At 54.2% G+C, this 27,729-nt stretch overlaps 1 protein-coding gene across 1 annotated transcript; it reads right to left on the bottom strand.

Moving 5' to 3' along the window:
• Positions 1 to 136: 136 nt before the first annotated feature.
• LOC131211453 (collagen alpha-1(I) chain) lies at positions 137 to 27,428 on the bottom strand. The gene is made up of 7 exons (XM_058204920.1): positions 27,270 to 27,428; positions 7,643 to 7,825; positions 6,105 to 7,560; positions 4,077 to 4,422; positions 1,117 to 4,000; positions 821 to 1,044; positions 137 to 754 (listed from the first exon to the last, which is right to left on the bottom strand). Exons 1-7 carry the CDS (start codon positions 27,426 to 27,428, stop codon positions 562 to 564), a joined length of 5,445 nt encoding a protein of 1,814 aa, XP_058060903.1. The 3' UTR covers positions 137 to 561.
• Between the last annotated feature and the right edge of the window lie 301 nt (positions 27,429 to 27,729).

Consider the following 27,729-nt stretch of genomic DNA (forward strand, 5'->3'; position numbering starts at 1 on the left):
CGGAACTTTGATAACCAGACGCAATCCGTTCTTGAGGCCTCCAGGTACATCCAGGCCAAAACAGTCGATTCATTAAGACCGACGTAAGACAGAAACCAAGACCTCGGTAAGTGAACACGGCAACGCGGTTCGGTGTTGTTACGATTTTCCATCTTTATTAACTCGTAGTAACTCGTTTACATAGTTCGTTTGGTTTCTGTTGTGGCTTGACTTTCTACAGTTACATAAAGCTGACGCTAGCGCCTGACTCTCGACGCTCTCCTTGGCTGCTTGGCACGCAATGAAGGAAGAATATGCTATGCTAATTAAAGGACATTCGGTATGGAAGGCCACCGGACCACCGTGTGCCAGTCCCTTCGTGTATGGCAGTTTTGTTATTGGCAGGGACAGGGCTAGCAAAGAAATTAGTGTCAGCCCCAAGCCGTAGGAGCGCCCAAGGGAACTCGCTCCTGCCCGTGGGCAGGGGGCGAGATTGAAGATGGCACACACAGATACACGCATAATGTTAATCCTAAACTTTCCCACTAAACCTTTCCAGCGTTAGACCTCCTGCTGATGCTGCTAGCCCTGGTTGCGATTGAACTTTCGCCGTCCGCCCGGCTGCCTCCGACCGCTGGCCCACTGTGGTGGGGCCGGCGGATACTGCGGCCTGGACACGGTGGCCGTCTGCGGTCGGCGCAGGGCCGAGGCGCTGATCGACCCGCCCCCGTTCAGCACGCGCATGATGCTCGGCTTCCGGCGGCACACGATGCACCTGCGAAGTGAGATTGATCGTCGGGATCAATGATTGGCCTCTAGCGATGGCTGATCGGTCACTTACCGGCTGACTTTGCTCGTCTGGTGGGCCTTCAGGGTTTGCTGCTGCGGTCGGTTGAACTGCGCCTCGTCGTCGATGACGGTCAGCCAGAAGGAGGAAACGCCGTCGTAGAAGTTGCACGTCCCGTGCCCGTGGCACTCGATCACCGGCTGCGGTCGGAACTCCTCCAGACACGACCCGGGCGACACAAAGTCCTGCCCGAAGCCGCCCGAGTTGTCCGACGTGTGCTACAACGGCAGGAGAGGGAACAGAAGGAGGTCAGAAAGGACGGCCTGGTAGCCTCGCGTCCAGGAACGTACCATGACGTAGCTGTAGCCGAGCCAGAGTTCCTCCCAGCCCTCGGGGCAGTCGGGAATGCTCATGGACTGGCTGTGCAGGGCCATGACGCGCGTGTTCGACTCGCACACGCTGCAGCGCGAGACGTAGCGCGAGACCTGGTCGGCGGGGATCGGTGCCATCGACATCGGCATCGGTTCGGGTGTCGCCAGCCAGATGGTGTCGTCGTTGTTGGACGCGTAGTTGCAGACGTTGTTGATGTCGCAGAACATGAACGGCATTGTGCTGAAGCGCCGCAGGCACGAGCCGGCCGAGCCGAGGTCCTGGCCGATCGAGCGGCTGCTAGCGATGACGTTCGCGAGCGAGTACCCGTCCCACAGCTTGTGCGTGTTGATGGGGCACTCTGGGACGGCCACCTTCTGGGAGTGGCGCGTGAACAGGTATCCGAGGTTGTTCGGTGGTGGTGGCGGTGGCGCATCGTCCCCGGGGAGTCCCGGGTCGCCCGGGCGCCCATCGAGTCCGTTCACTCCGGGTGCTCCGGCAATGCCGCGTTCGCCCTTGGCCCCGGGTTGGCCGGGTGGGCCCTCCTCGCCAGTCGGTCCTTGCATACCCTTCAGGCCGCGCAGCCCCGGGTAACCCGCTGGGCCTACTTCACCTTCGTCGCCATCGAGCCCACGGTTCCCGGACAATCCCCGGTCGCCCGGTTGCGTCGGGCGCCAGTTCACCAGCGACGGTAGATCGCCCAGCTCGCCCTTCGCGCCCCTCATTCCGAGCCGCCCGTTGAAGCCTTCCTCGCCGACGTCGCCCACCGCGCCACGGGGTCCGGGGAGCCCGCGGACTCCTGGTAGCCCGGGGCTTCCGCGGTCGCCCAGGAACCCAACCGGACCGGGCAGGCCATCCAGCCCCGGCAGGCCATCCTCGCCCGGGTCCCCGCGGAACCCGGGCATGATGGGGCCGATGCTGCCGGGTAGACCCCGTGGTCCGGCCGGACCCATCGGGCCCTCGATGCCGGGCAAGCCGGGCAGGCCGTCGAGCCCAGGGGCGCCCTCGAAGCCGACGTCGCCACGGGTGCCCTTCAGCGCGCCATTCACGAAGCCTGGCGGGCCGGGCATGCCGATCAGTCCGTTGTCACCGTAGTCGCCCGGTGCTCCCTTGTTGCCGGTGAGCCCCGGCCGCCCACTGAACCCGTCGAATCCAGCGTCACCCGCTTCGCCACGCTCCGGCATCACCTCCAGCTGGCCCGGTGGTCCCTTGCGGCCGACGTCTCCTCGCTGTCCCTTCGGGCCGTCGCGTCCCTCGATGCCAGCCAACCCCGGATAGCCGGGTGGGCCCTGGGTTCCCTTCCGTCCCGGGTAGCCCCGCGGGCCCTTCAGCCCCGGGGGCCCTTGGTCACCTTCGGGGCCCTCAGGGGCCGGATCGCCCTGGTCTCCCTTTTGGGCCGCCGCCGCCAGCACGTTGCCGGGGATGCCCGGGAAGCCGGGGTCGCCGGGCTGTCCCGGTATCCCCACCAACCCCGCCAATCCGACGTCACCACGCAGACCCTTCTCGCCACCGAATCCGCGTAGTCCGTCGACGCCAGGGTCTCCGGTCTGGCCGCGCGCTCCCTGCTCACCGCGCGCTCCGACCGCTCCTCGTGCCCCCACCCGTCCGGGGCGTCCACTGATGCCGGGGTATCCGTCGCGTCCCTTGTCTCCGGCGATGCCCTTCTGGCCGAGCACCCCTTCGTCGCCGCGCTCGCCCTTCGCTCCGGGTCGCCCCGGGAGTCCGTGGTAGCCGGGGGCGCCCTTCTGGCCCTTGGTGCCGCGCTTTCCGTCGATCGCTAGGCCGGGGTCTCCCTCCTGGCCCTTCCGGCCCATCAGCCCTGGGCGCGCGTCGTAGCCGGGTGGCCCACGCATGCCCGGCTCACCCACCTCGCCCTTCAGGCCGCTGAACGAGGCGCCGCCCTTCTGGCCACGCGGCCCCATGTCGCCGGTGTCGCCCCGCTCACCCTTCCGTCCGTACGCGCCATTCCGGCCCGGGAGTCCCATGTCGCCCGGGTCTCCTGCCAGCCCCTGTGGCCCGCGCACTCCCGCCAGCCCTCGGGCGCCAGTCAGTCCCGGGTGGCCGATGTCCCCGGAGAGGCCCCGCTCGCCCGTGTAGCCTTCCTCGCCCATGTCGCCCATCCGTCCGGGGAGGCCCCGCTCGCCCGCAGCTCCGTCGTCGCCCGGCAGCCCCGGGAAGCCGTCGCGTCCGATGGCCCCCGCTTCGCCCTTCGGTCCTTGCGGTCCCTCGATGCCGGCGTCACCGCGCTCGCCCTTGTCGCCGTACGGTGCGATGCGTCCGTCGCGCCCCGGCGCTCCCGGTGCCCCGCGGTCTCCGTAGATAATGTCGCCCGGCTGGCCCTTGTTGCCGCGCAGCCCCGGCTTCCCGTACGAACCGGGCTCGCCCTGTTCGCCCTTCACGCCGACCGTGCCGTGCGGGCCGCGCACTCCTTCCGGCCCCCGGAAGCCCTTGTCGCCGATCTCGCCGTAGAAGCCGCCCTCGCCCTCCACGCCCTTCTCGCCCATCAGGATCGGGCGGCCCGGGTCACCGCGCTGGCCTCGCAGGCCCTGCAGCCCGGCGATTCCGTCCGGCCCGGGGGTTCCGTCGCGCCCGTCCGGCCCCGCTGGACCGTGGTCTCCGATGATGCCGTAGTACCCCTTGTATCCTTCCGGTCCCGCGATGCTGAGCCCCTGGAGGCCGGGCGGTCCGTCGAAGCCGCGCAACCCCAGGAAGCCCGTCTCGCCGCGGTAGCCCTTCTCGCCCTTCGGGCCCGGTGCGCCGGGCTCGCCCACAACGCCCTTGTCGCCGGCGATCGAGAAGTCCATGGCCGACATCGCACCCGGCTCGCCGCGGTCACCCTGATCGCCCCGCTCGCCCTTCGCTCCGCTGCAATTCGGACAGGAAGGGGGAATATAACATAATATAATATAATATATAGTATATAATATATATATATAATCACCCATCGCCCGGTGCTCCGGGGACGCCGCGAATGGACCACGCGTTGTACTCGTTGACGAATGCGTCCCGCCCCGCGATACCGTCGCGACCCGGCTGGCCCGGCCGCCCGTCCTGTCCCGGGATGCCCGTCAGCCCGTCGTCGCCGTACTCGCCCTGCTCGCCCGGCCGCCCATCGTAGCCGGTTGGGCCCGGGTCACCGGCGTCTCCGGTCGGCCCTTGCTCACCACGCGGCCCCATGACTCCATCCTCGCCCGGTTCCGGCATCCGGTGGTCGAAGGTGTCGATCACGATTCCTGGCGCTCCGCGAATTCCCGGCACTCCGTTCTCCCCAAAGTCTCCCTTTTCACCTGAAATCGAAGGCGGAAGAACGCGGTGAGGTCAGTGGCCCTTGATGTGTAAATAGTTGCCTTTTATTACGTCCGTTCTAGTAGCTGGCTGAGCTTGAACCAACTTAATGACGCAGTCCTCTCTATTTGATTCATTAACTGTCATACAGTGGATGGCGAAATTAATTTTGACTCCTGAACATTTGAATAATATGTAAAAATATGAGCACATCCTAGTTTTGAATGGCCTTTTTGCGAGATGGCCGATAAAATTATAGTCCCATAGGTCAATTTGAGCGAGGCGAAAATAACTTTAGTTTAAGTTCGAAGCTTGAAATTTTCAGCTTTCACGCCAATTGCCTTCGTTTTGCTCGGTAATAAAACAACTAGAGTACATTTCTGAAATTTTTGAACATTATTACGGTGATATTTTACATGTTTACATATTCCAAATGCAAAATCAAAGCTGAGAAACGCATGGCAAAGAATTCACATGGCATTATGCTGTTTCGAAGTTTTTTAATATGGCAGAACCGTCTAAGTATCGCAAGTTAACCAATGAATGAATTAAATTAGTTATTAATTTGAATATTAATGGTAGAAATAATAGGGCAGTAATAATCAAACTGTATGAAAATGAAGGCCGTATTCATCACAATAAAGCGTGTGGCCGCAAGAAATCAACACCAAAATGAGTTAACAAACGTATTCTTAATATCTCCTTCACAAACCATTTTCAATTCGCCTAATATTTTGGCCAAAACCGAAAATCAGAAGGTCTACAACTCTTTTCCCTCCACATCATTCGATGTAGCCTATAGCATGTAGACAAATCTGACCTTGTTTTCAACAAAATTCTGCACCTAACGGTGGCCAATACAAAAATAGAACGGTATTTTACTATCTGCATGCTTTGAAACCTCACTTATTGTGAGAAAAGCTGTTTTGGAGAGATAAATCTTTGGTATGATTCACCTCCCATTATAAGGAGTTGAAGTTTTCCGCTACAAGGGACCTGAACCATTATTAGGAAATAAACTACAACGGCATTATGTTCCAGGGATGCATTGTCTACATGAATTCTACAAGTTGATGACCTTACCTGGTCATGGTGACTCGAAAGAGGGCCAGAACTTGATGAAAGCAAAAACATTCATGAATGAAGAAGTCTTATTGGTGAAGATTTCTCCGCACCACAGGATATTATGGCAATTCACAAGCCTGAAGTAGTCATGCAGTATCTCGTGGATGATAATATCAAGGTTTTAGGTTATTAACATCTTTGTCCAGGCTACCCAACCACTGACCACATGTGGTTATTCATGAACTTAGGAGTATGCGAAAGTATCCCACTCAATTTAACAGAATTAGCCAAATTAATCAAAACAATTTGTGCCAAAATAATAAATGAGAAACAAAAGACCACAAAAAGACCACATAACAAAACGAGGATGATTGGCCACAATGTCTGGGCGGAATGGTATGCATTGTATGAAACTAACGTTATTTTCGCCGAAGAGAAATGTTGCTTGTTCTAAGTATGTTTGGCTAAAATTTGTCGCTTATATCAATCATCGCTAAATACACCAAAACTATTATTTACACAGCTTATTCAATGTTTTCGATTGATTTTTGATTGACTAAAGCATTTTTTTCCTATCGTCCTATCGTCCTATCGATTGATGTCCTATCGCCGCACTTACCTTTGGGTCCGTCGCCACCCCGCTTTCCCGGCATGCCACGGTTTCCTTTCTCCCCGCGCGGTCCCGGCAGCCCCCGGCGTCCGTCGTAGCCGTCGAGTCCGGGCTGGCCGATGTCGCCGGCGTCTCCCTTGCCACCCCGCGGCCCCGGAGGACAGGTGCCGCAGTCTTCCCCGCGGTAGCCCTTGTCGCCCGGCACGCCAGTGTACCCGTTCATCCCCCAGTCGCCGGGAGGTCCTGCCCGCCCCGGCAGGCCCACGGGGCCCGGTGGCCCCGTAATGTTGTACCCCGTCCCGTCCAGTCCCTTGTCGCCCGGCTCCCCATCGTCGCCCTGGTCCCCGTTATCGCCAAAGTCCCCGTTCAACCCGGGCGTTCCCGGATCCCCCTTCGGGCCCTGCAGATTGCGCCCGGCGAATCCCGGCTGCCCCTTCGGCCCCATCGCTCCCGGCGGCCCCCGGGCACCGATCAGTCCCCGTGGACCGCTCTCCCCGCCATCGCCAGGCTGGCCGCCGATCGAGGTGCCCTTCACACCGCGACCCCCGTCCAGCCCCGGGTCTCCCGGTGGACCGGGCGGCCCCATCGGCCCGCGGCGCCCCTTTGACCCCGGAACGCCTGCCATTCCCGCCCGACCCGGCGGCCCAATGTCCCCCTGCGGACCCTGCGGCCCCACCACGATCGGTGCCAGCTCCGGCCGGTACTCGCCCTTCGACCCCGGCGCTCCCTGTCGCCCCGGTAACCCCGGCTGCCCGTCGTCCCCGGTTGGTCCCTGGTCGCCCGGTTCCCCGTCTCGTCCCGCGTACCCGGGGGCCCCCTTCTCGCCCTTCTCACCGGCCGCTCCCAGTGGCCCCACCTTGCCCTGCTTGCCCCGGTCGCCCTCGTTGCCCTCCTCGCCCTTGAACCCCTTCTGGCCTCGTTCACCCTGCACGCCCGAGTCCCCCTTCAACCCGTGCTGGCCGGCCGCCCCGTCCCAGCCCCGTTCGCCCTTCGGGCCCTTCATGCCGATGTTGACCGTCTCGTTGCGCCCGATCAGCGAGTAAAACGGTTCCCCTGGTTCCCCCTTCTCCCCCCGGCACGACGCATCGCTGTCCTCGCCTCTGTCACCCCTCTCGCCGTCCCACCCTTTATCGCCGGGCTCGCCGGTCGTTCCGTCGTATCCTCGGTCGCCTCGCTGGCCCACAAATCCGCGCACCCCCGGTTGCCCAGGGCCACCGCTCACGCCCTTCTCGCCCTTGGTACCCTTCGAGTTGATGCCACCTTCACCCGAATCACCCCGAACCCCCTGCAACCCTCCCGGACCCTGCGGGCCACGCGGCCCCGGCGGTCCCGGGTACCCCGGCGTGCCCATCGCTCCGTCCGTCCCGTTGCACCCGTCCAGCCCGAAGGGCCCTCGGAACCCGCTCTCACCCGGTAGCCCCCCGTACCCCGGCACACCCTGTGGTCCCCGTTCGCCAGTGTCACCCTGTACGGATGGATGGGGCAAGGAGGAGAAGCCACCGTTAGTATCCGCCCGTCCGTCCATTGCCGCCAGTCTCGATACTCACCCGATAGCCCTTGGGGCCGGTTACGCCCAGCTCGCCTCGGTTGCCCGGCTCCCCGCGTAGCCCCGGCGGCCCGTCGAACCCGAGGTCACCCGGATCACCGGAGGTCCCCGGGATGCCGTGCGGTCCTAGCTGCCCGGGGCTTCCCTTCAGCCCCTTGCAGTCGCACACCGTCTGATTGCAGGTCTGCGAAAGAGAAAGAGAGAGAGAGAGAGAGCGAGAGGTTAGAAGAGTTGACCTGACGTCACTGAGGGCAGCATACAGGGGTCAACAAATTTGATGTCAGCCAGCCACCAGAATAATTAAACAGGACGAGGACGAGTTCGTCGCGAGGAGGAGATCATCGTGATGATCGTCAAAAAAGATCACGGAGATGATCGGCAAAAAAGGAGATATAAGGACAGCAAGTCTACGGCGGATGCAATAACTATACGGCGGATGCAATAACACTTCCCAACGAAGCTCCCCGACTTTCTGGTGAGTCACTAAAGTCGTGCGTGACATTTCGTTGTCCTGATGGAACACAAAACATCGTCCGTTGGCCGATTCTGGTCGGTTCTGGTCAATCACTAGCATCAAACGGTGCAGTTATTGACAATAGAGATCTGAATTTAGTGTTTGGCTTTAAGCTGTTTGATGATTGATCTTTAGGTCCTGATCAATGCTCTAGTTACTAACATGCTGATCAACTTTGATTATTTCTCCGATTTTATCGACATTTTCGAGTACGTGTCTGCCTAGGCTTTAATATAAATAATAACTGTTAGAGTATCGGCACCAATAACATCATGCGAAATTTGAGCGGCCTAGCTTGAATTTTGGCCTTTTTTCTAAGAAAAACAATAAAACGTACCGATCTTTCTCTTTGGTGACTACCATTGTTTACACAGTAAAGTTCAACAGTAAAGCATCTTTTCAAATGTAAAGTATCACCTTGGAAACGAGCCTAAACTTTAAACTGTACGATCGATACTTCACGAGATATCGATCACTGAAGGCATCTGTCGTGAAAAACGTCGATTATTTTTCCTCCAGCTTATATTTGGGAAAATGTTACTCGCGTTTTTCTTCTAGAAATCAAGCCAGTGAATCGAGCTGAATGTTCGTTGCCACCATTGCCAGACAGTTGTGTTCCTGATGGCGAAACAAGCAAACCGCCCAGAAGCGACGATTCGAGGCACGTCAGCCTGGGCCAGTCCGGAGGAGGAGTCTTTAAACTTTCGAGCATCCCTCAGTAGATGTGTGTATGACCTCAATTCGACATACGGAGTACTAGTCTAGTGTCTAGTGCGTGGTGCAGACTATCGAGATGCCGATTCGATTCGAGACGAAAATACACTCCGCAGACCATGCAGACTGCTGAGGCGGAGCGGATGAGTCTGTTTTCCCAAAGGCATTTTCCGACCCACGTGGTCCACCATGGACACGCGTGTCGGTAATAAAATGAAATACAACCCGTTTCCGGTACGGAGTGGAACTCGGTTGGGCAAGTGTCCCTTGCGTATGGCCCTCTGGAATTTAATTCTTGACGAATCTGCTTGAACTACCTTCAATCTCACCAACATCCGCACGCTGGGTGGGATCTCTGAACGAGTTTCAGAAGATATTTCTAGTGGGAATGTTGAAAAGATGAAATTAAAATGTAAACGGAAATGTGCACGAAAAGATATTCGACGAGTTGGACCAATAGCAACATGTCCACAGAGCGTTGTGGAAGACCAACCCTCTGCAACTGATGAGCAATACGTCAATCTAATCAAAGAATTGACACCCCGGAAACCAACCATCGCTTACCAGTGACCCTACCGATCCCGTTAGACTATCAACAGATTGCTCGCTTGATCATTTGCCTGATCATTAGCATCATAAGACTTCTGACTGATTGCTGAGATCACGAGATCACTGTGAAATGTAAGGATAGTCTACACGCTTACATCTCGGTTTTAATACACTCGACTTTATTTCACTTTTCTTGAACTATGCGGTATGCGCAGAGAACAACCTCTCGCATCCGCGTTTGGATTAAGATTAAAATTCGTCTTAACTAATCGCAACCTACTGCGACCTAACTGTGGTGGCGTACGTGACCCTTTTTGCACTGCTCAGCATAATCGATCGTCGCTCGCGTAGCGTGATCATGTTTATGCTGAGTCCAATGTTTATATAGACCACTTGAAGCGTTTCGGTGGTTCCTTTGGGTATTTGATTGTTGTTTACCCAAACGCGATTCTTCGCTGAGAGCAACGTTCGCTCTGTTACATTGTTTCACGGGTCTGCCTTCTCCACATATAGATTGTCGCTCTAAACTTAAGGGGCTGCATCCACCACAACTGACCGGAAGCTAGTGTTGAAGGCCACCGCAAAACAGGACTTTTCGGACTGCTTCGGAAGGCACCCAAAAATGTCCAGAGTTTGAGTTACTCTTCCCGAGTTCGAAACGATTGATCATTATTATTACATTTATTTTTCAAAATAAATGCATTCAGCGATACCTCATAGCGTCACGATGCTTAGACTAAAATTGTTTCTGATGGTGTCTGATGTAAATCCTCAGGGCTAATTCCCACTTTGATCCGATCTTCCCTTCTACACAGGATCACACCGAACGCAGCGCTCCAGTTTAGGTGATCACCTGGATTGGGATCCTGCAGAGCCTGCAGCTAGGAATTCGAACCGGCGGCTCTCCAAAGAAATTCACCCGAAAGCAGCAATCATCTCACCGGCGCCGGTGCGGCCCTACACTTCTTCGACAAGCATTTGCATAATTACCGTCTCCATTCCGTGGGGGGGTTGGTGGCGAATTGTGGCGACTACGGGAGCAACTGGGGGATTCATATCTGTGGCGTGCGATTCGTGACATGAAATTTGTCTACATCAAGGGCAAAAAAAAGCAACCCGCGGCGTGGCGGAACGCATAATGGTGGACTGGGTCGCGGACACGCTAGCATCTAGGACACCGGCAGAGCGTGGTGGCGTGAGCGTTCCACGAGGTCCCTGGCGAGGTAGTCTCCCGCCTCCCCGCCCCGGGTAGGGCTCGGCCGCTAATGTGCCTTCGGTGTCGGTACTTTCACGATCCAATCCACCCGAAACATCCCCCCCACCGGAGTTTGCGGATCGTGAACTGCCCGCATCGAAGAAGAGGGTCGACCGAGAAGAAACCCCCCCTCGTAACCGCCGGTGCACACGGAAAGGTATCCCAGTCTCGGGCCGCGTCGCCGAAAAACGAGCCACCCAAAACCAGTTCTGGTCGACGACGATCGCGCGAAGACGCTCGTGGCAGAAGAATTTATGGTCCCGGGTTACGGACCTGGACACGGTTCGGGAAGAGCGTTTAAAACCAGTCTGCAAATGCATCGGCCGCCAGAAACTGCAAACCCGCGATCGCCAGCGGACCGCCATCCGAGCGCATTGTCCCTTCGATAGCCCACCTTGGCCCGCTTGTTTGGCCTTTTTTCCGCTTCTTCGCCGGGACCACGTTGTTGTTTTTACGATTCACGAGGAGGTGCCCCGGTTTTCACTTACCACACGGTCCCTGGCCGGAGGACAAAATTAATCGATTTAAAAAACGGAAAAATTCTCTTCCACAGCCTCCCCAGAAGCCCAGACGGCGCACGCTGGAACGGCATTTGGCGCGGGCATTTGGAACGCCTTCGGTCGTTTCGGCCGGGGGTCCGAAAATCGAAGGGCTGCGGCCTGAAGTTCGCCCGGAGCGATCCTTTGGCGATCCCGCCACATCGTAATGGGCCGCCGGCGTCCGCCACGTGAAGGGCCACGTCAGCCATTAAACCGTCTAATGGATTGAGGGAACGAAAATGAATCTCTTGGCCCGGGGAACAACTTGTACAATTCAATATTCAATCACATCGGCGGAGGCCATCATGTTGTGGCATAAAATTGCTTCATTTATTGAACAGGCACAATGTTCGGACACAATCGTAAATCGCCATTGACTCGATTTCGATGGGCGATGCGCGTTTTGAGAACCCTCTCCACATGTCCACATGCGTCAAGAAAGGCAACAGAACATCCCTCTCACTGCAGGGAGCGGCCTGGCGGTCGGAAGGACTTCATTATCAGCTGGCCACAATCTGGCGAGAAACGGTAAAAGGATCCACATGCTTTCAGCCACTTCGTTTATGCTTCGTCGATTCGGCGCTCGGTGCATTTATCTTGCGAGCAGAATCTTAAGACCGACCGAGAGTGTAGTGTTTGGGAAACCGCGGCGTGGCTTAATGGACGTGGCTATCAATCAGTTGCACTTCCTTTCACTCTTTGGCTAAGAAGCACGGCTTGGGGCGATAAATTTCTTCGCACGGATTTCGAACGATTTAAAAATCGGCGAACCGAAGCAAAAAGAAACCAGGTAAAGACCAAATGATACACTAAAGAAAGACCCCATACGTAATTTCTTCTATGGGACGACCAGTTAACGAACTCGACGGTACATTTGAGAGTAAATAGCGTAACTAATGGCCCATTTTTTCTATGGCGGACATCTTTAAATTTAAATAAAATAAAGAAAAACGTGTCCAATAAGAAAGGATTTCTTAGACAATTTTTGATAGAATTAATGTTTAAATCTTATTACGGGAAAGCTCTGTAACCGTGTGCGCCTCTTTGGGCGCGATCTGGTGATCCTCTTCAATTAAGTTAAATTTGTTTTAAACAATTTTCGTACTCAACTGTGGCCCATTAATGTGGCAAAATGTTTACTCAGTTAGGACTTTAAATTAAGATATGTGAGAGCTGCGGAACGATTGTTCCAATAGTATCACTTTCAGCATGAATTGAAGGATTTTTGGAAAGAAAAATTTCTGCAACACTTTTTGAGTTCCCTATGTAGTAGTTAAAATTTACGAGAAGTCCATCTTAACACCTTATGACGATTAGTGTCTCCCACAATAATTAGTAAACCCTCATCTAACAGCCAGCGCACTGTCGTTAACCGGCTTGTTAGGCCCCTGTTTTAAATGATCGTGATCGCGATACAAAAAAACCCTCTCAATTAAACCGATGGCCAGAAGGCGCACACCTCACCCATCACGGGCCACCGTAAATCATCGTCAAAATGCCGCATCAGACATCCGTAGACTCGTGCAACCTCCGAGGCCTAATGTGACATCTATTGGCACTTCAGAAGTCGTTAGTTCCGGACCTTCGCCCGTCCCCGGGAACATGTGTTCCGTGGCGTGTTTTTTTTGACAGTCCAATGCAGTCCAATATCCGGTGTCGTTTTACGTGATTCTGTGCCTCCGAGCTCGAGCCAAAAAGGAGAGCGGCAGCATCATGTTTCGTTGGTTCGACAACCAACCGCGTCGTCCAAGAACTTCGGTTCGGTGGTCAATTTTGGTCGGTTGGTCGGTTTCTTGTAGGACTTCCGCCAAGAGTATTGCCAGCGGCGTGAAGATTTCTGTTTATCTATCGGGGACCCCGAGACCGAAACGTGCGGAAATGGGAAAACCAAATCTCGCTTTCGTGTGCCAGGACGGGTTCGCCTTGGCCGACGACGTGACGAGGTGCACGTAAACAAACACTGACCCTGGGAAAGCGATCCTCCGCTTGCCGGGGAAGGAAAATTCTCGGTAATCGAACAGCGTGCGACGATGTTTAGTCGTCCTCGTTTCGGTTGATTAACTGTGGGATGATACGAGAACGCGACTGTGTCACAGGACAATGTCTGTCAGCGAAGCAATTACCGGCGCACCTGGAACTTACGTTTGGGTTAAACATCTGACATGTAAGCGATTTGTAGAACTAAGTTCCATAAATAAATATTGTCTGAATAGAAACGCTGAACTCCATTCATCCGTCGCCACATGCACGATCCGAGCGACGATCGGAACGATCGGTATGCTAAATTGTTGCCCAGATGGCGTACAAAAAAATATGGGACGAAGAAAGCATCAAGCGAAAGGGGCCAGACCCAGCCAGGCCAACCGAGCAAACGATCGCACGCTGCTGGCAATAAAAACAAATGTTCTCTAAATTGATAATTAGCGCACGGAATGGCAAGCGGCTCGTGCACAGTGCAACTGGATCGCTGCGGACCAGTGAAGATCATCACGGTGATACTGCTGGCGATGCCGATAGACGGCGAAAAACCAAACCCGGCCCCGGGACGGGACGACTCCGCTGTGTCGTGCTTTCCTATCGCTGATCGTCGCCCTCGGATCATCAAGCCCTCTTGCATCATCAGCATTTTCCATCGGCGGCCCCGCCTGTGCCAGTATGTTTGTTGTGCCGCCTGAGAGTTCCCTCAACTGTTGTTTTTCTTTCTGTGGGCCGTGCTTTCCTGTCGCCGCCGAGCCGAGGAAAACACATGTTTTCGCAACACAAACGGCCACGGTTTCGATCATCGGATCGGCCTCTTGCCGCCACGTCAAACGATGCCGCCGGCCGGGGTGTCTTCGGGTCCTGCCTCGCCGAGTGTGTGGGGCAAAAAAATGGAGGAAAACCTCACCGCGGAATTTCCGGGAATTTTCCGCCCAATGCCGCCGCCCGGTTTGTGGTTTCGGGGCCGGTTTTACAATCTGGAGTTTACGAAAGCAGACCCACTGCTCAGCACCGGGCAGAATCAGCTGGCAAAATGTGGGGACATTTCGCCGGGTTCGTTTGGAATGTAACGTGATTCGCCAGCTCGCCACGATCGGGTACCACGTGCGCCAAACGGCGGCAGTAGTGTCGGCCCTCGGAATGTCGCGACGTCGGCAGGTTTCCTGTTGCATCGCTACAAGTTCATTAACATCGATTTCTGCTGAGGGCAGTTTCCTTTTACGGGAGCGGGGAACTGCAACCGAAGACGTCGGGGCAGGTGATTGGCAAATATGTTTCGGTTTGGTGCTGGATTTTGATTAAGTAATTGTGGCGGATTGGTTTTCGACGAGGATCGCCCGTAGATCATCCGTCTAGGATGCACCGATTTGTCGGCTTCTATATGATAGATGTCAGCTCGAAACTTGTTACATGGATTACAAGCTAGCTTCATCTCCTTAAGATGGGTAGTATAAAGACTGGGCTGTGGACACAGGACAGAAAGATCGACCATCGGCATTAGTTCGAACGTTCGAATCGTTGCTAATACAACTCCAGCCATTCTAGCAATCCTTCTGCTAAAAGTTCGGTTCTTTGGCAAATGCTGGATTCTTTTTGCTAAAAATTTACACATTTTGAAAGTTCCCTTTTTTAATCGGCTGGCAAACATGTAAATAAAGCAGCCATTCCAGAGCCATTCACTAAATGTTTTAAAGTCTTATGTTTGATATAATATAACGACCATTATTTCCGTGCCGTGTATGAAATATGCTTGTCGACCGAAAAAATCGTAAATGAAATACGTTTTGAAGCACGCAGTAAAATAAAAACAAAACACAATCCGCTGCGCTGCACTGCACTGCGCGGTGGTTCCTGCAGCCTAAAGTAGTCCACTGACCGACACTTCGGACCAGGAAGCTCTGGGTGAGCTCGAGTGCGCATCTCGGGCTAATCTTGATGCCGTCTTCGGTCGGCGAAAAGATAAACAAACGAAACATCCACCACAACGTTCAGTGGTCAACATCAAAAGAAACTCGACCACACCCGGAGATCAAGTCCGTCCGATTCAACACCGGCCGGCTTCGGGCGGCAGGCCAATAAACAGTTGTGGGAGCATCCTCGGGCCGGTGCGAAAAAATGGACCCGATACGGACATTCCATTCGCTGGGCGCGATCTGTGCGCTGCAGACCTCGAAAAGGGGATCCCGCGCCATTCAGGTCCGCGCCGATTTATGAATGAGCTCGGTTGTTGCCGTTGCCGGGGCGTTTCACTTTTTCATCCCGGTTTGGGTACGATCTTATGGTACTCTCCTTGCGAGTGTCGCGACGCTGGCTGGGTGGTTCAACAACCAGTTTAGGCTCCCGGCCCCGGCGACTGCCAAGACGTTTGATGACGTTATCCAGATCCAGGGTGAGCCTGGCCATTACTTTACCGATGGATGGTTTGCCTTGGTAACGCGCGATCGTGAAACGCGTGGGCCGCTCGCTGCTGTCACGCTGGTCACTTATCACACACGGAGCGGCCTTTTCCTTAACCCCTCAGCGTTGGCCCCCCTCTTGGGCGTTGCGTATCGACACTTCCTGGCGCGGGTTGTGCGCTACTCGGATGACGGGTTTCCGCTCTCGAAACGCGGAGTTATTCTTAACGCAGCGCAGGGTTATGCTCTTGCGCTTATGATTAGCACATAGTTTTAAATTTATTTCAAACAATCGCGCCCCGTCAGCTTAGAGAGCGCCTTCGGACAAGTTTGTAACACTTTGATAAGACGCGCAGCTCCCGAGTCTTCGGCCCAAGCTCTGGCTGGTTACTAGCCGAGGGACAGGATATGGCCGCCCTTCTGCGAAGACTGCGTGGCACGGACACGTGTTCGGTAGTGGCGTCCGCCAGAAAGACAGAGGCCCCGCGAGCGGAAGTAGGTTATCAGCAGCTTGTGGTTGACTCATGGATCGAGTGCGCCGTTTCCCACATTAGTGACAGTATTAGCTCATGGCCACTGGCCAGTTACTATGTTGCAATGGTTCGCCCGTAAATCCTGGCGTCCGATTGGGAAGTTCTGATTGATTTCCAGCCCGTGGGCGGATCTCCGGTCCCGGGATGTGCCGGTGGATTGACACGAGGCCCTCTTCACTCGGATAGTTTACGGCCACGGCCATAAATCAACAAACTCGAGCGCCATAATGGGAGAACGTTTTATGTTTTCTTCTCATTTTTTTTTTCGTGAGCGTTTCACCAAATATGTGAAACTCGCTACCAGAAACAAATTGCCCATCTGTTGGCGCAGGTCTCTGGCCTAATCTTTCGTGGCGATCGCAGCCAATAAAACAAGTCTAGCGTGAAGCTTGCCCGAAATGTACAGGCCTTTGGGTGGTGATGATCTTTGCCATGATACCTTTTTTCAACATGATCTTCATTATGTAACCGTTTTAAGGCCGCAAACTTAAGCAAACATAGACCAAGTCTAAGTCGAAAATCTGATGTTTTTTTTCAAAGAAATCACGTGTTTATTTGCACTAAAATGAAAAAAAACTATTTCATTCAAAGTATGTGCCATCGCTTTCTGCTCACTTGTAGATGCGAAGTTGAAAGAATTGTTCGTCTTTTGAAGGAAACCAATTAGTCATCCAATTTCCAATCAATGAAAACGTAGTAGCGATCTGTGCTAACGGTTTCACCAGGTTTCTGGAGCTTATAGTATGCCACACCTTTCTGGTCCACCAGACACACAGCATCGCTGTTCTCGAATTTTTCTGGATGCCTTTCATGCTGTGATGGCCAAAAAGTTCACAATCAAAAAAGGTATTCAGGTCGGGATTAGTAATAGCAAAATTCGCCAATTTAAGAAAATGCCTTGTTTTAATGGTCAAACAATTCAGACACTATTGCTCACGCAGAACACACTAAACACGCGTCGCTGACGCTAATCCCCTCAATTGGGGTAATCGCACTCGGACGAGTGATTTTTCTCCATTCCGCGCATCACCAAACCCGTGGACCCGTGGCGCCTTTGATGTGCACCGGCCGGCCAGGATTGACCCTCCCCGGCACGGTGACAATTACACGCAAATTAAACAATTAAACGTGTAAATGCGTGCCTAGGGTAAACTAGGGCCCGTAGGGCCGTTCTTCCTCCGAGTGGTCGCCCTAGAATGATCGCGGCAATAGGCCGGCCCGTGCTGATCTCATCGGTAATTATGTCATCACCATCATCTGGGACGGTATGTCCAACACATGACTTCCGCCGGCGCACCGCACTGGCACTGGCATCTGCAAATTCTATCATCACAGCACATTCCACGGCGCGCGCGCAAGGGAAGGATAAATTGCCACCACTACCACCGAGCGTCAGGGATCGGATTCCCAGATGGAATTGGCGCGGCGCACGTGGGCTGGGCCCTTAGTTTGGGGGCAGCCTCTGTTTTGGGTCACAAGGCGAGCTCGTCCATGGGCAGCTTCTGTTCGGGGAGCGCCGGCGACATTGAAATGCTCCGAAACGGATGGGTGGTCTCTGGGAAGCATTAAGAACCTGAACCACTCCGTGGACTCCAGATGTCCGAGAAGTGATTTATGCAACTCCGATGCTGTGTGGTTTAAACACCAAACCCCGAGTCTTACGCCATTACAGTTCCACGGGTTCCACGAGGAACGCTGCACATGGCTGGCTGGCTGGCTGACCAGCACGGGCTCCTGTCGAATTTGATCAATGTTTACTCAATCTCGGGCATCAGCTTACGGTCGGGGGGTGCGGTTGCAGCAGTGACTGTGGTCGCCCGTCCGTTATGCTTTTTTTTGTATGTATTCTGGTCTTCTTCTCGATCTCCGAACCCAGCGTGGCCGTGTTTACGGTTGCGACTAATGAAACCCTCCCGGATTGATCGGTCGACGCGAATAGTTTGATGTGATCAGCATTTCTTGGGTTCGTTGTTATGCTTGGACCCTTGGGACAAGCCAGTCCAGGACTCTCGTCGTCGTCGTCGCTGATCTTCAGCCAGCTTCTGCCAATTACTAAGAGTGTTGCGTAATATTCAAAACACACAAATGTAGCATTTCGGTAGACGGGTGTTCACTTTCTCGGAACCAATCGGAACTCAAACAGGTTCAGGTGTCCGCAAAGGAAACGATCACGCCTCTCCATCCTCCAGCTGGTCCGCGAATAGTTCTGCACGAACCCCCCGAATACGAACGATCCACAGCAGCACAAAAATAGCGCTGAGTTCAAGAGTTGGCAAATTGTTTAACACCACATCCACCTCGCGGAGCCTACTCACCCGGCGTCATCGGTGGACACGGATTGTTGGCCATGCTTTTTTTGCCCGTCTGTGGCCCGAACACCTCCACACCGTGCGTTCGGACCACAGATTTCGCTTTCAATCGGTCCAAACGCTTGAAGTCTCGAGTCGGCCGACGCCCGAGTCAGAATCGGATTTGCGAAAAATCCTGCCGCCAACGCAAGCGCGTGTCTCCAAAATCGGCTGGAACCAGTCACTTGGGACCGGGCCCGCATCACACACCCCGGCACTTTCTTCCCCGGCACGCGCGGACTCGGACGGAGATTGTAGGAGATCATGTAGGAGTCCGCCGGGCCGGGCCAGCGGCGCAGCGCGTTCAACGATAATATATGGAACGACACTCGGAAACCGAGTGGATGTGTGGATTACCGTCGTCGTTGTCCTCCGCGAGTGATCGTTGCGAAAATGCGATTCAAGATGCGGTGCAGCATGCAGCTCAAGATCTCGGGAGGCCCTTATTTGCGTGCTATTTCGAGGGCAATTATATCATCAAGCTGCCGTCGCCGCCGCCGCGGTTGACATAGACCTAAAGAAGTCCAAAAGGCAACCTGGCGCTGCCGCGAGCCGCGAGCGGTATGATTTATGACGCGAAACGCCCCATACGTCGTCACCGGGGCGCCGTGAGTCGCCAATTTTCAGTGTCACAGCCCTGACGAGCCCTGCCGTGAGTCGGTCATGCGAACGGTCCCGTTGCCGACGACAGATCGGTTACGGAACATCTTCACGGCTTCTTCGCCGGTCGACCTTTGCATCGGGCGAGCGATCGGGAACGACAGCGAAACTGGGTCTACGTCCGCCGTTTTGGTTTATGCCATCCGCTTCCTCCGTTTCGGGGAGCATCTCGGGATTTTCTCGGGAACACCAGCAACATGTGGCCGCGGAACATGTTGCGAAAGACTCGGATTCGTCTCGTGGTATCCTGATATTGCTATGCCTCTGCCCGGTGCACCGGAATGGAGTGAAACAATTTTGCCCTTTCTCTGTAATTTTTCCGGACAACGCATCGCCACAGTGGCATTTTATTGGCATCGCCAACGTCAACTGGACCGAACACAGGCGGGACGCGAGTCTCACAATCCAGCCGGGTCGGCCCGTCAGGACCCGGGAAGAAGCGAACCCACGGTGTCGTCGGTGAAGCACACGATTTTCGGGCGGCGTAAAAATAGAAAGAAAATAGGAAAATGCCTCCGGTTGGAGCTGAAAATAAATTTTTCTCCCATAAACAAACGCCACGGTGGGGCCCATACGATGCACTGGCTCAGCTCGATCGACACCGCTGCATCCGAGACCTCCCGAGACCCGCGGGTGTTGGCGAAGCAGCAGCAGCCGCCTCGTTGAAGAAACGTGTAGGGACACCGCCCGCCCATGTTCCAGAAACCACCCGGGAGCATGTGGTGGGCCGAATCGGTCTCGATTTCACGCACTTTCTACCGGCGCACTTTGGTCCGGCGGCACAGGAGTGTAATGTGGAATTGTTATGCAAACGGGACGGGGGACTTTGGTTCATCATTGGCTGCAAAAATACGCTCGTTCCGAAACTCCTACGGCTTGTTTGACTTACGAAAGTCAGCTGCCGATTCTGACATTGTGGAGTTATGCTCGCTTCGCCAGGCGCGCTTCAAAAGAAAGTCCGAAGCCGCCCAAACCGGTCACCGTGGTCTGCCTCTGTCCACATTCCACTCCGCAAGAAGCCAATCGCGCCCCCCGCAAGATGTTTACAACAAGTGATCATATTGCAATGGTTGCGGGAGAGAAAACGGGGATCTGCTGAAAGATCCCAAAGCCAAACGAGGTTGCGCCGTGGTGAGGATTTGAAGTACAGTATCCAATCGCTCACTTCTGCAATCGATCGGTCCGCACTTCCGGCCCCGCCAATGGATGGGAAAAGGGACGTAAACCATAAAACCACGCTCCCCTGTGGCCCAGCCTTGTGGCGTTACCTGTGTTTATCCAGGCGTCCGTGCTTTGATTAAAATTTTTGCCTCATCCTCAGCTCATGGCATTGGTGAATAAACAGCCAGGCTGCGATCCAGCCAGCCAGCCCGGGTCCGGGCCTGGGACTGGCCATTCCGAAACACGTGTGAATCATCAATGGATCGCGGGCCGATTGGGGTTTGAGTTTTCCTGAAGCGCATCGACGTCGGTGTCGATGCCGACTGGCCGACTGGAGCCGATGCGTGCTGCATAGCATAAACACTGCGCCACCACCAGCCAGCCAGCCAGCCAGCATCCCCGCCCGGCGGAGTGACAGACGTCGGAGCTATTTTCGAACGCACCCGCTCCCGGGTTCCGGGAGCGGGATGGAATATTTTTTTTGAATATTTTATTGCACCTAATGCCATCCCGGTGTCTGCTCGGCTACCCGGTTCCAGTCCGTTCCGGCACCGATCTGTATCCCGTCCCCTATTTGCCCGGGCAGGCAAATGGACGATTTATTTGATTGCCGAGCGACAAGACATTCGACAAGCATCGAAGCGGGGATCTACAACGGATAGGATCCCGGGGGAGCAATTGCACGGTGCGATCAGGGAATAGGTTTACATAAAAACCTCATCGTTGTTGCATCATGCTTTTAAGGAATGAAGTCGTCGGACACCCTGTCGGACGACCTGGTTTTGTTCCACTATCGCGGGACCTGTCACCAACTCGAAAACGAATGGGTTCACAGCTCACAGGCCCATTTGCCAGCGTAAAATCTGCATAAGCCAAAACGCGAGACAATCTTTTTATGGCCACGGAACGGAACGACCCAGAAGGGCGTTCGAATTGAAGCACCTCCATATTTGGTACTCCGGAGCGCCGGTCAGCACGCGATCCACGCGAGATCGAGTAGTGCACCAAGTCGCGAGCTGGCGTGGCATTGCAAACTTGCCACGAAACTGCACCACCAGATCGTGCGTTTTGTGGTTTCGCCTTCCTAAATAAAGATTCCGCAACCGGAACGGAGCATCGAGCACATGTTTACGCACCCGCAACGCGAACGACACGGTTTCGGGTGCTTGTGTTTATTTAGCAAGCAATGGAAATCGATGGACCGTCCGACTCTACTAGGGGAGGATGCCGGAACATCTGGTCCGCAAAGGTCCCATCGCGGCATGCCGGCGATGCTCTAGCTATTGCGCAATAAACTTCACTCGTGGCATCTCGAAATAGGCCAGAGAATTGGAGGGAGACATTCCGAGCGCTCGCTGGTGGACCCAATCGTCCTATGATTAAATTATCACTCCTCAGGATGGTAGCCCCGAGTCCCGATTGTCATTCGTCAAATGGACTCGGGGCACAAACTGCTAGCAGATCAGTTGCACAAACTGCACATATGCACCGAAGTCCAACGTGTCCAACGTTGAAACAACGGCTTTGATGTGCTATTAATATCGTGGGGCATGCTCGAGAAGTGGAGCAACGGTTTGCTGCTGGTGAGGTGACGATAGAGGGCCGAAGAGCTCCGGTACATCGCTCAGCAATCTGGAGAATGCGTGTTTGAAGTGTAGCTAACGATCAAAGCTCGAGCGCTCCCTCCGATAAGCCACAGGCCCCGGGGGTACTAGGTGTTAACCTCACCCAATTGGTTGTCAAGTGGCGGGGGATAAGATGGATGGACGATGAAGAGCTAAGGACCAGTGGCCGAACATTGAAAGATTATTCAACGAGGCTTGGGGCATCCGACACTTTCCGAACGACTTCGTCTGGCACGCGATCACTTGCGGAAGTACTTAACGCAGAAGCCGGCGTTCTGTGCTATTTAGTGGCCCAACTCAACGCGTCATTTATTCTTGGTTGTTCTCCGATCAATTCCCGGATCTGGGCGATTGATCGCCCATCAGTACTCGATGGAATCCCTAACTAGAAGGGACTGAAATTTGTGTATTGGCTCTGTGCAAACACATCTCAAAATTCCTGTTCAACTCTTCGACCACTAGCGGCTGTGTCGTTTCAATGTTTTCTGTTCCACAGAAATAAGGAGACGCCACACTGAGCTCTAGGAATTCTAGTAATCTCTACCGAGAGATAGAACTCTGCTCAATCATTCCACGTCGAAGGGGCTATGTACCTGAAACTGATACTATTTTCAACAGCTGATCAAGCACCGTGAGTCCGGATCGAATTCCCGGCCCCGGCTTGAAGCCCCAACTTCGGTGAAGAAATGTTTACATTCAATTCTTAGCATCTAATTAGATCCGTTCTTAATGGCCGCCAGTCACAGGTGAATAAGAAGGATTATCCCGCAATGACTGGCGACTGTCCAACCCAATCTGGTGTCCAATTTCTGGAACCTGCTCCGGTCGAAGATCGGAATCGTGGATTCTCGTGGTCTAGAATATTTTTAGATGAGCGATCCCTGTGACCGACACCAATCGCATCGTGAACGAAGATCTCCACAATCACGTGCGTGTTAAGATCACATTAATATCGGTAGATTGCGCTAAACGCGTACCGGTACCGGGACCATGTGTTCGCGGACCTCGAGAACCACGCATGTGCATTACGTCATTCAGACAATGTCTGTACAAAGTGACAACATATCAAAACAATGGCCGCGTTGCAGCCGTAGGCGTTTCCGTTCGCCGGCGCAATTGAGCGTATCAGCTGCAGTGCACGCGGTCCGCGCAGAGCCGCTAATGTGCAGCGAAGGCAATGGATACTGGCAATCAGCTACTGCCCTGTCGGCACTATGCTGTCAGAAAATGGCTCTCGGCTCGTCATCGTCACCGTTCTAGTCTCAGATCCTAGGTTCCACGGTCTCCGGTTTCGGTCGAAGTATTGGGCAGATGTGTCACGCCGGCCGGGCTGTGCGAAAACCGCTTCTCGGAAGGATGCTCGGTCCGCTCGGTCATGGTTCGAAAATAAACTGGAACACCACCACCACCGGCGTCGAACACAACGCCCCGAAGGGATTCCGAGCGAGCGAGAGAGAGTAGGTCCCGGACTACCATGTCGTCGTGGCCGAGGCACGTGTGCGGTGCAGTGGACCCCTTTAGCAATTGTTACCGGTTGTTGCTCGAGCCTCAAGCATGATTTTCATTAGCTATTAGCATAAACATAAATGAGTCCGTGGGCGGCCGCAGTCTTTGGACTGCGCCGTGTCAGTGGATCGTCAACGATCGTCGTTGATGATCGTGCAGCAACAAATTGAAGTGGTTGTGAATGATGAGTTTACGGCTGACATTTTAAAAAGTTTTGAAGACATCATCAAGATTGCCATCGTTCAACGGCCAATACTCGCAAGCCGGGAATGACTTCATTCTGGAGGGAGGCCAAGTCCTGCGTATCATAAATCATCAGCCTGTCGACGCGGCTCCACAATCAATCGGTGGCGGCCTAATTTTGGTGCTGGTTATCAGCGAACCGAGGGCCCAAAAACGCTCGAAGCAACGCAACGGCAATCAGCGTTTTGTGTTGCTTCACTTCAGCCATCAGAACCGAACGGTCACAGGAAGAGAACATCGTCCTGCTACTGACGCGCCCCAACAATCACTCAGCACGAGGTGCATGTGCCGATGCAGCTCAAGCCGAGCGTAGCCAAAAATCGGTTTTTATTTTATTTCCATACCCATCAATTTTCGCGCGCACGAATATCCGCGAATCAGCACGCTGATAAGACGCCCGCTGAAGATGCGCGGGTTCCGGAAACGTGTTCCACGCGGCGAGTGGCGACTTCAACGAAAGGTTGGGCTACGAAATCTCGGGTGCGCCGATAACCTCCTCGGGTCAGCGTATATGTGTTTCGCTAGGAAACCGACGCTGGTGGCACAATTACATCATTTGTTTAGCTATTCGTTGCGATTGCGACGACGACGAGCCGTCCGGCCATCGACCAAAAATTCCAGCGCAGCGCACCGTTGGACATCCTCACCGCACATCGCCTCTTTGTTGCAGCTGTTAATATTGTCTTTTAGCGCACCCGTAAACAGTCTCACGCCAGCGGCCAATTCGCACCACCTTCTGCTGCTTCGGCTGTATATTTTCGTACGGCAAAAATACGGCATGATGTCAGCAGAGCTCGTGTAGCAGCATCTGCATCCCGTTGCATCCTGAAGGGGCCCACCGGCCCGCGACAGACACAGCTTGACCCGGGCCCGGAAACGCAGCATTTATGCAACGTAGCGATTGGCGGAACATGAATGAATCGGGATCGGGAACCGTCGAACGGATGATAGTGGACGGATGGGCTGTGAAACTGTGCGCATCTCGCAAAACAATAAACAAACGATAACCGACGACCGACGGCCAACGATCGGTGGCCGGTTCACAATTGCCAGACCACCGATTCCCGTTTGCTCTACATTGTGGCGAAGCTCGAGCTTGAGTGGCCGGTTAAGGGGCCGGTTAATGCAATCGTTCTACGGAATTTATGCGCGTTAATTAATTGCCCTCAAAACGTGGGCCCAGACGATGCGCGGCCGCAGATGGCGTGAAATTAGTGTGCCCACGCCAGGCCAGCAATTGTGCCCAAAAGATTGTCTCGGTACGATATAGTCCACATAGGCGCGTCGGTTCCCGGGACGGAACAGAAATCTCGTCGCATGCCGTGCTTTCGTTTACATAGTTTAAACTTGTTTAATCGTTAGCAACCTACTCCCCCGAAGTCGGTGGCTGGGACCGTCGGAACAAAGCTCGTGCGGAGACGGAAAATGATTTGTCGTGACATTATCGTGTTGGGCCACCAATTCAATTGAGTCCAATCTGTGCCAATTGGCGCTTGATGTGAGCCACCGAATGCGGAAGCAGAGTGAAGGATATGGTCCACGCTTAATTAACTTACAAGAAATCTTGGAGCATTACGTACTTATGCCGATCGCTAAGACAATGTGTAATAAGGGTGGCACTGCCAGGATTTATTGCAGAATTTAATTCGTGATAATTGAGAGCGAAGTCATCCGGCTAACTCAAGCCCTGGATTAGACAGCATCTCCGGTCGTGGCACAACCTAATTCAGAATCAACAGGACAGGATGATCTTCAGCTGATCGCTTTCGTAGGATGTTTCGACATACGAAACACTATCCGAAAATTCCCAAGAAACCCCGAGGGGCCCCATTTGAAGAACAACGCAGTTCCGTGCGGGTTGCGGTTAAACCACCAAATTTAACCATCGACCACCGTCGACCGACTGATAAGCGGTTTTTGACGGCGCGCGAAACCTTGACACCAAACGCCGGGACCCCAACTCCGGCCGAAAATGTTTTGGGGGTTTTCGGTGCCTTCGATAACCTCTTCGCGGTGCCAGCGGTGCCAGGAAGCGGTTTTAGAACGCTCCGGTTCCGCCAATCTGAGCCACAGTTGAGGAATTAAAAATAATTACACCAACAAATCGGCTGCGGCCTCCGGGTGATAGGCCGGGTGATACCGCGCTTCAAGACTTTTCCGCCGACTTCAGACACAGTAAAAGGCGCTCCTGTTTTAATCAGTCGTAGCCGCAGCGCGCTCTGGACACTTATCAAATTCCGTACGGATTCGCCGCACGCCCGTCGTATGTGCTGATTCCGAACCGTGTAGCTGCCTGCTGCTTTTAATGCTAGGTTAGATCCGTCCCGAGCGAAGGATTAGATGTTTTCACCCGGTTCAGGTTCAGGTGGTATAATTGTATGTATCCGTTGTGTCGCTTTCCCGTTTCGTAGAACTGCGCACCCGACAACGCGACCGAAAAAGGCACACTCTGCAGAAACACAAACTGCAGACAGTGCACCAGTGTCCACGGGAAAACGGGCGCTCGGCCATTGGATCGGGCGTCCCGGCGGCCCCAGGATCGGGTTCCTGTCCACCGGGGGCTCACTGAAAACATGTCCAGCTCGGCAAAATTACTGTGAACGCGTCTCTCGCGCGGTTTGCGCCATGTTTAATGGCCGTTAGAGGGTTTTATGTTCGCACCCTTCCAAGAGAATGTGAAGCCTTCGCGATTTGAAGGGCTTGGAAATTTAGAAACCGAATTATGAATCGAATTAATGTCAGCCAAAAGGCCGAGCCTCGGGCCCCTTCTTTCGTGTACGTAACAAAAATGTCAAGACGACATCAATGCCCGCTGCCTGGTGCTTCCGGACGGAAGAGCAGCACACGCAACATCCGCACGACGCTTATCGCACTTCCAACGGCCCACTTCGGGTGGAAGGAAGGGTGTTAAAAATAACGCTCAACTTTAACCTCAATCTTGCCCCGTGCCGGGTCTCGAAGTACCGAGAACTCGCAGTGTCGAGTGTCGCAAGGCCCCAGCTCGGCCACTTCCCATCCGAGGGAACCGTTTCCCCGTTTGATAAGCAGCCCGTTCGACGGGCCCCAAGGCGCGCGAGAATTCAACGATGCTGAGTCCTGACCGTAGAGCGAGAGACTGTCTCCGAGACGGGCCGACCGTGCGATGACCGTTGCTATGCCGTCTGAAGTCGCAAAACGGCGATTGTTTCACTTTGTGCTTCACGCTTGTACAAAATGAGCCCGCTCTGCTGAAGCTGATCTCATTTCTCTAACTGTTTGAGGCAAACAAAAAAAAAAGGTTCCTACGTTTTGGCTTAGAAAAAGTAGTTAAGGCCATTGGAAGTAGTTCTCAAGTGGAGAGCAAGTCACAATGAACGGTAGAGGATCCTTTAACAAAACTAATTAATTAAGATATAAATGGCTCACTCCACTTCAAGTAGGAAGTAATTCATATAATAACACAGAAATCTTAGAACTGGTTAATGAAAAATGATAAGACAAATAATCGAAAAGGTAAATCAATCAAAGGTTGATTAAACGAAACTCAACCGATTTTTCAAGTAAAATCTCAATGCAAGAACACTCTTTGGAAGCTACGAACTAAACATGCTCATGGCGTAACATACCGCAGCCATCGAAGGGGTCAGGATCTGAAGCAGAAGAACGCTCAGCACGGCCAGCCATAGCCCTGCCGACGTGGGTCGGAAATCAGCGGAGTGTTTTCTTCGCGCCCTGCTGCCCCGGCATTGTTCCCCCGGGAGCGGGTGGTCCGCGGGCCGGACCATACTGTTTCCGGTGGCCTGCACTCGCACGCGTTTCGATCACGTCCGATCAGCAGCGCCGGAACCGCACCGTGGAACACACATGCACTCGGCCCAACCCTGGCTCGCCCTGGCGGTTCGAATGTCCTTCGAGTGCCCGAAGGATAAACAACCGCGTGACGGACACAATTTAAACTGGCACTTTTTAATCGGCAAACGGTGGATGCAGCACTTAGCGATTCGCTGGCGAGAGGCGCATTCCGGGTGAGACCGGACTTCCGAGCGATGCGATCTTGAGTCTGGCGCTCGTGAGACGTATTGTCGA

This window comes from Anopheles bellator, chromosome 2 (genome assembly GCF_943735745.2).
Source record: "Anopheles bellator chromosome 2, idAnoBellAS_SP24_06.2, whole genome shotgun sequence".
Lineage (NCBI taxonomy): Eukaryota > Metazoa > Arthropoda > Insecta > Diptera > Culicidae > Anopheles > Anopheles bellator.

Bases quoted from the DNA above. Each gene is read 5' to 3' on its own strand.
- LOC131211453 (XM_058204920.1), bottom strand. From the start codon at position 27,428: ATGGTCCGGCCCGCGGACCACCCGCTCCCGGGGGAACAATGCCGGGGC. The intron at 1,045-1,116 runs GTACGTTCCTGG...CTGCCGTTGTAG, and splicing joins TCGGCTACAGCTACGTCATG to CACACGTCGGACAACTCGGG. The intron at 755-820 runs GTAAGTGACCGA...CTCACTTCGCAG, and splicing joins CAGACGAGCAAAGTCAGCCG to GTGCATCGTGTGCCGCCGGA.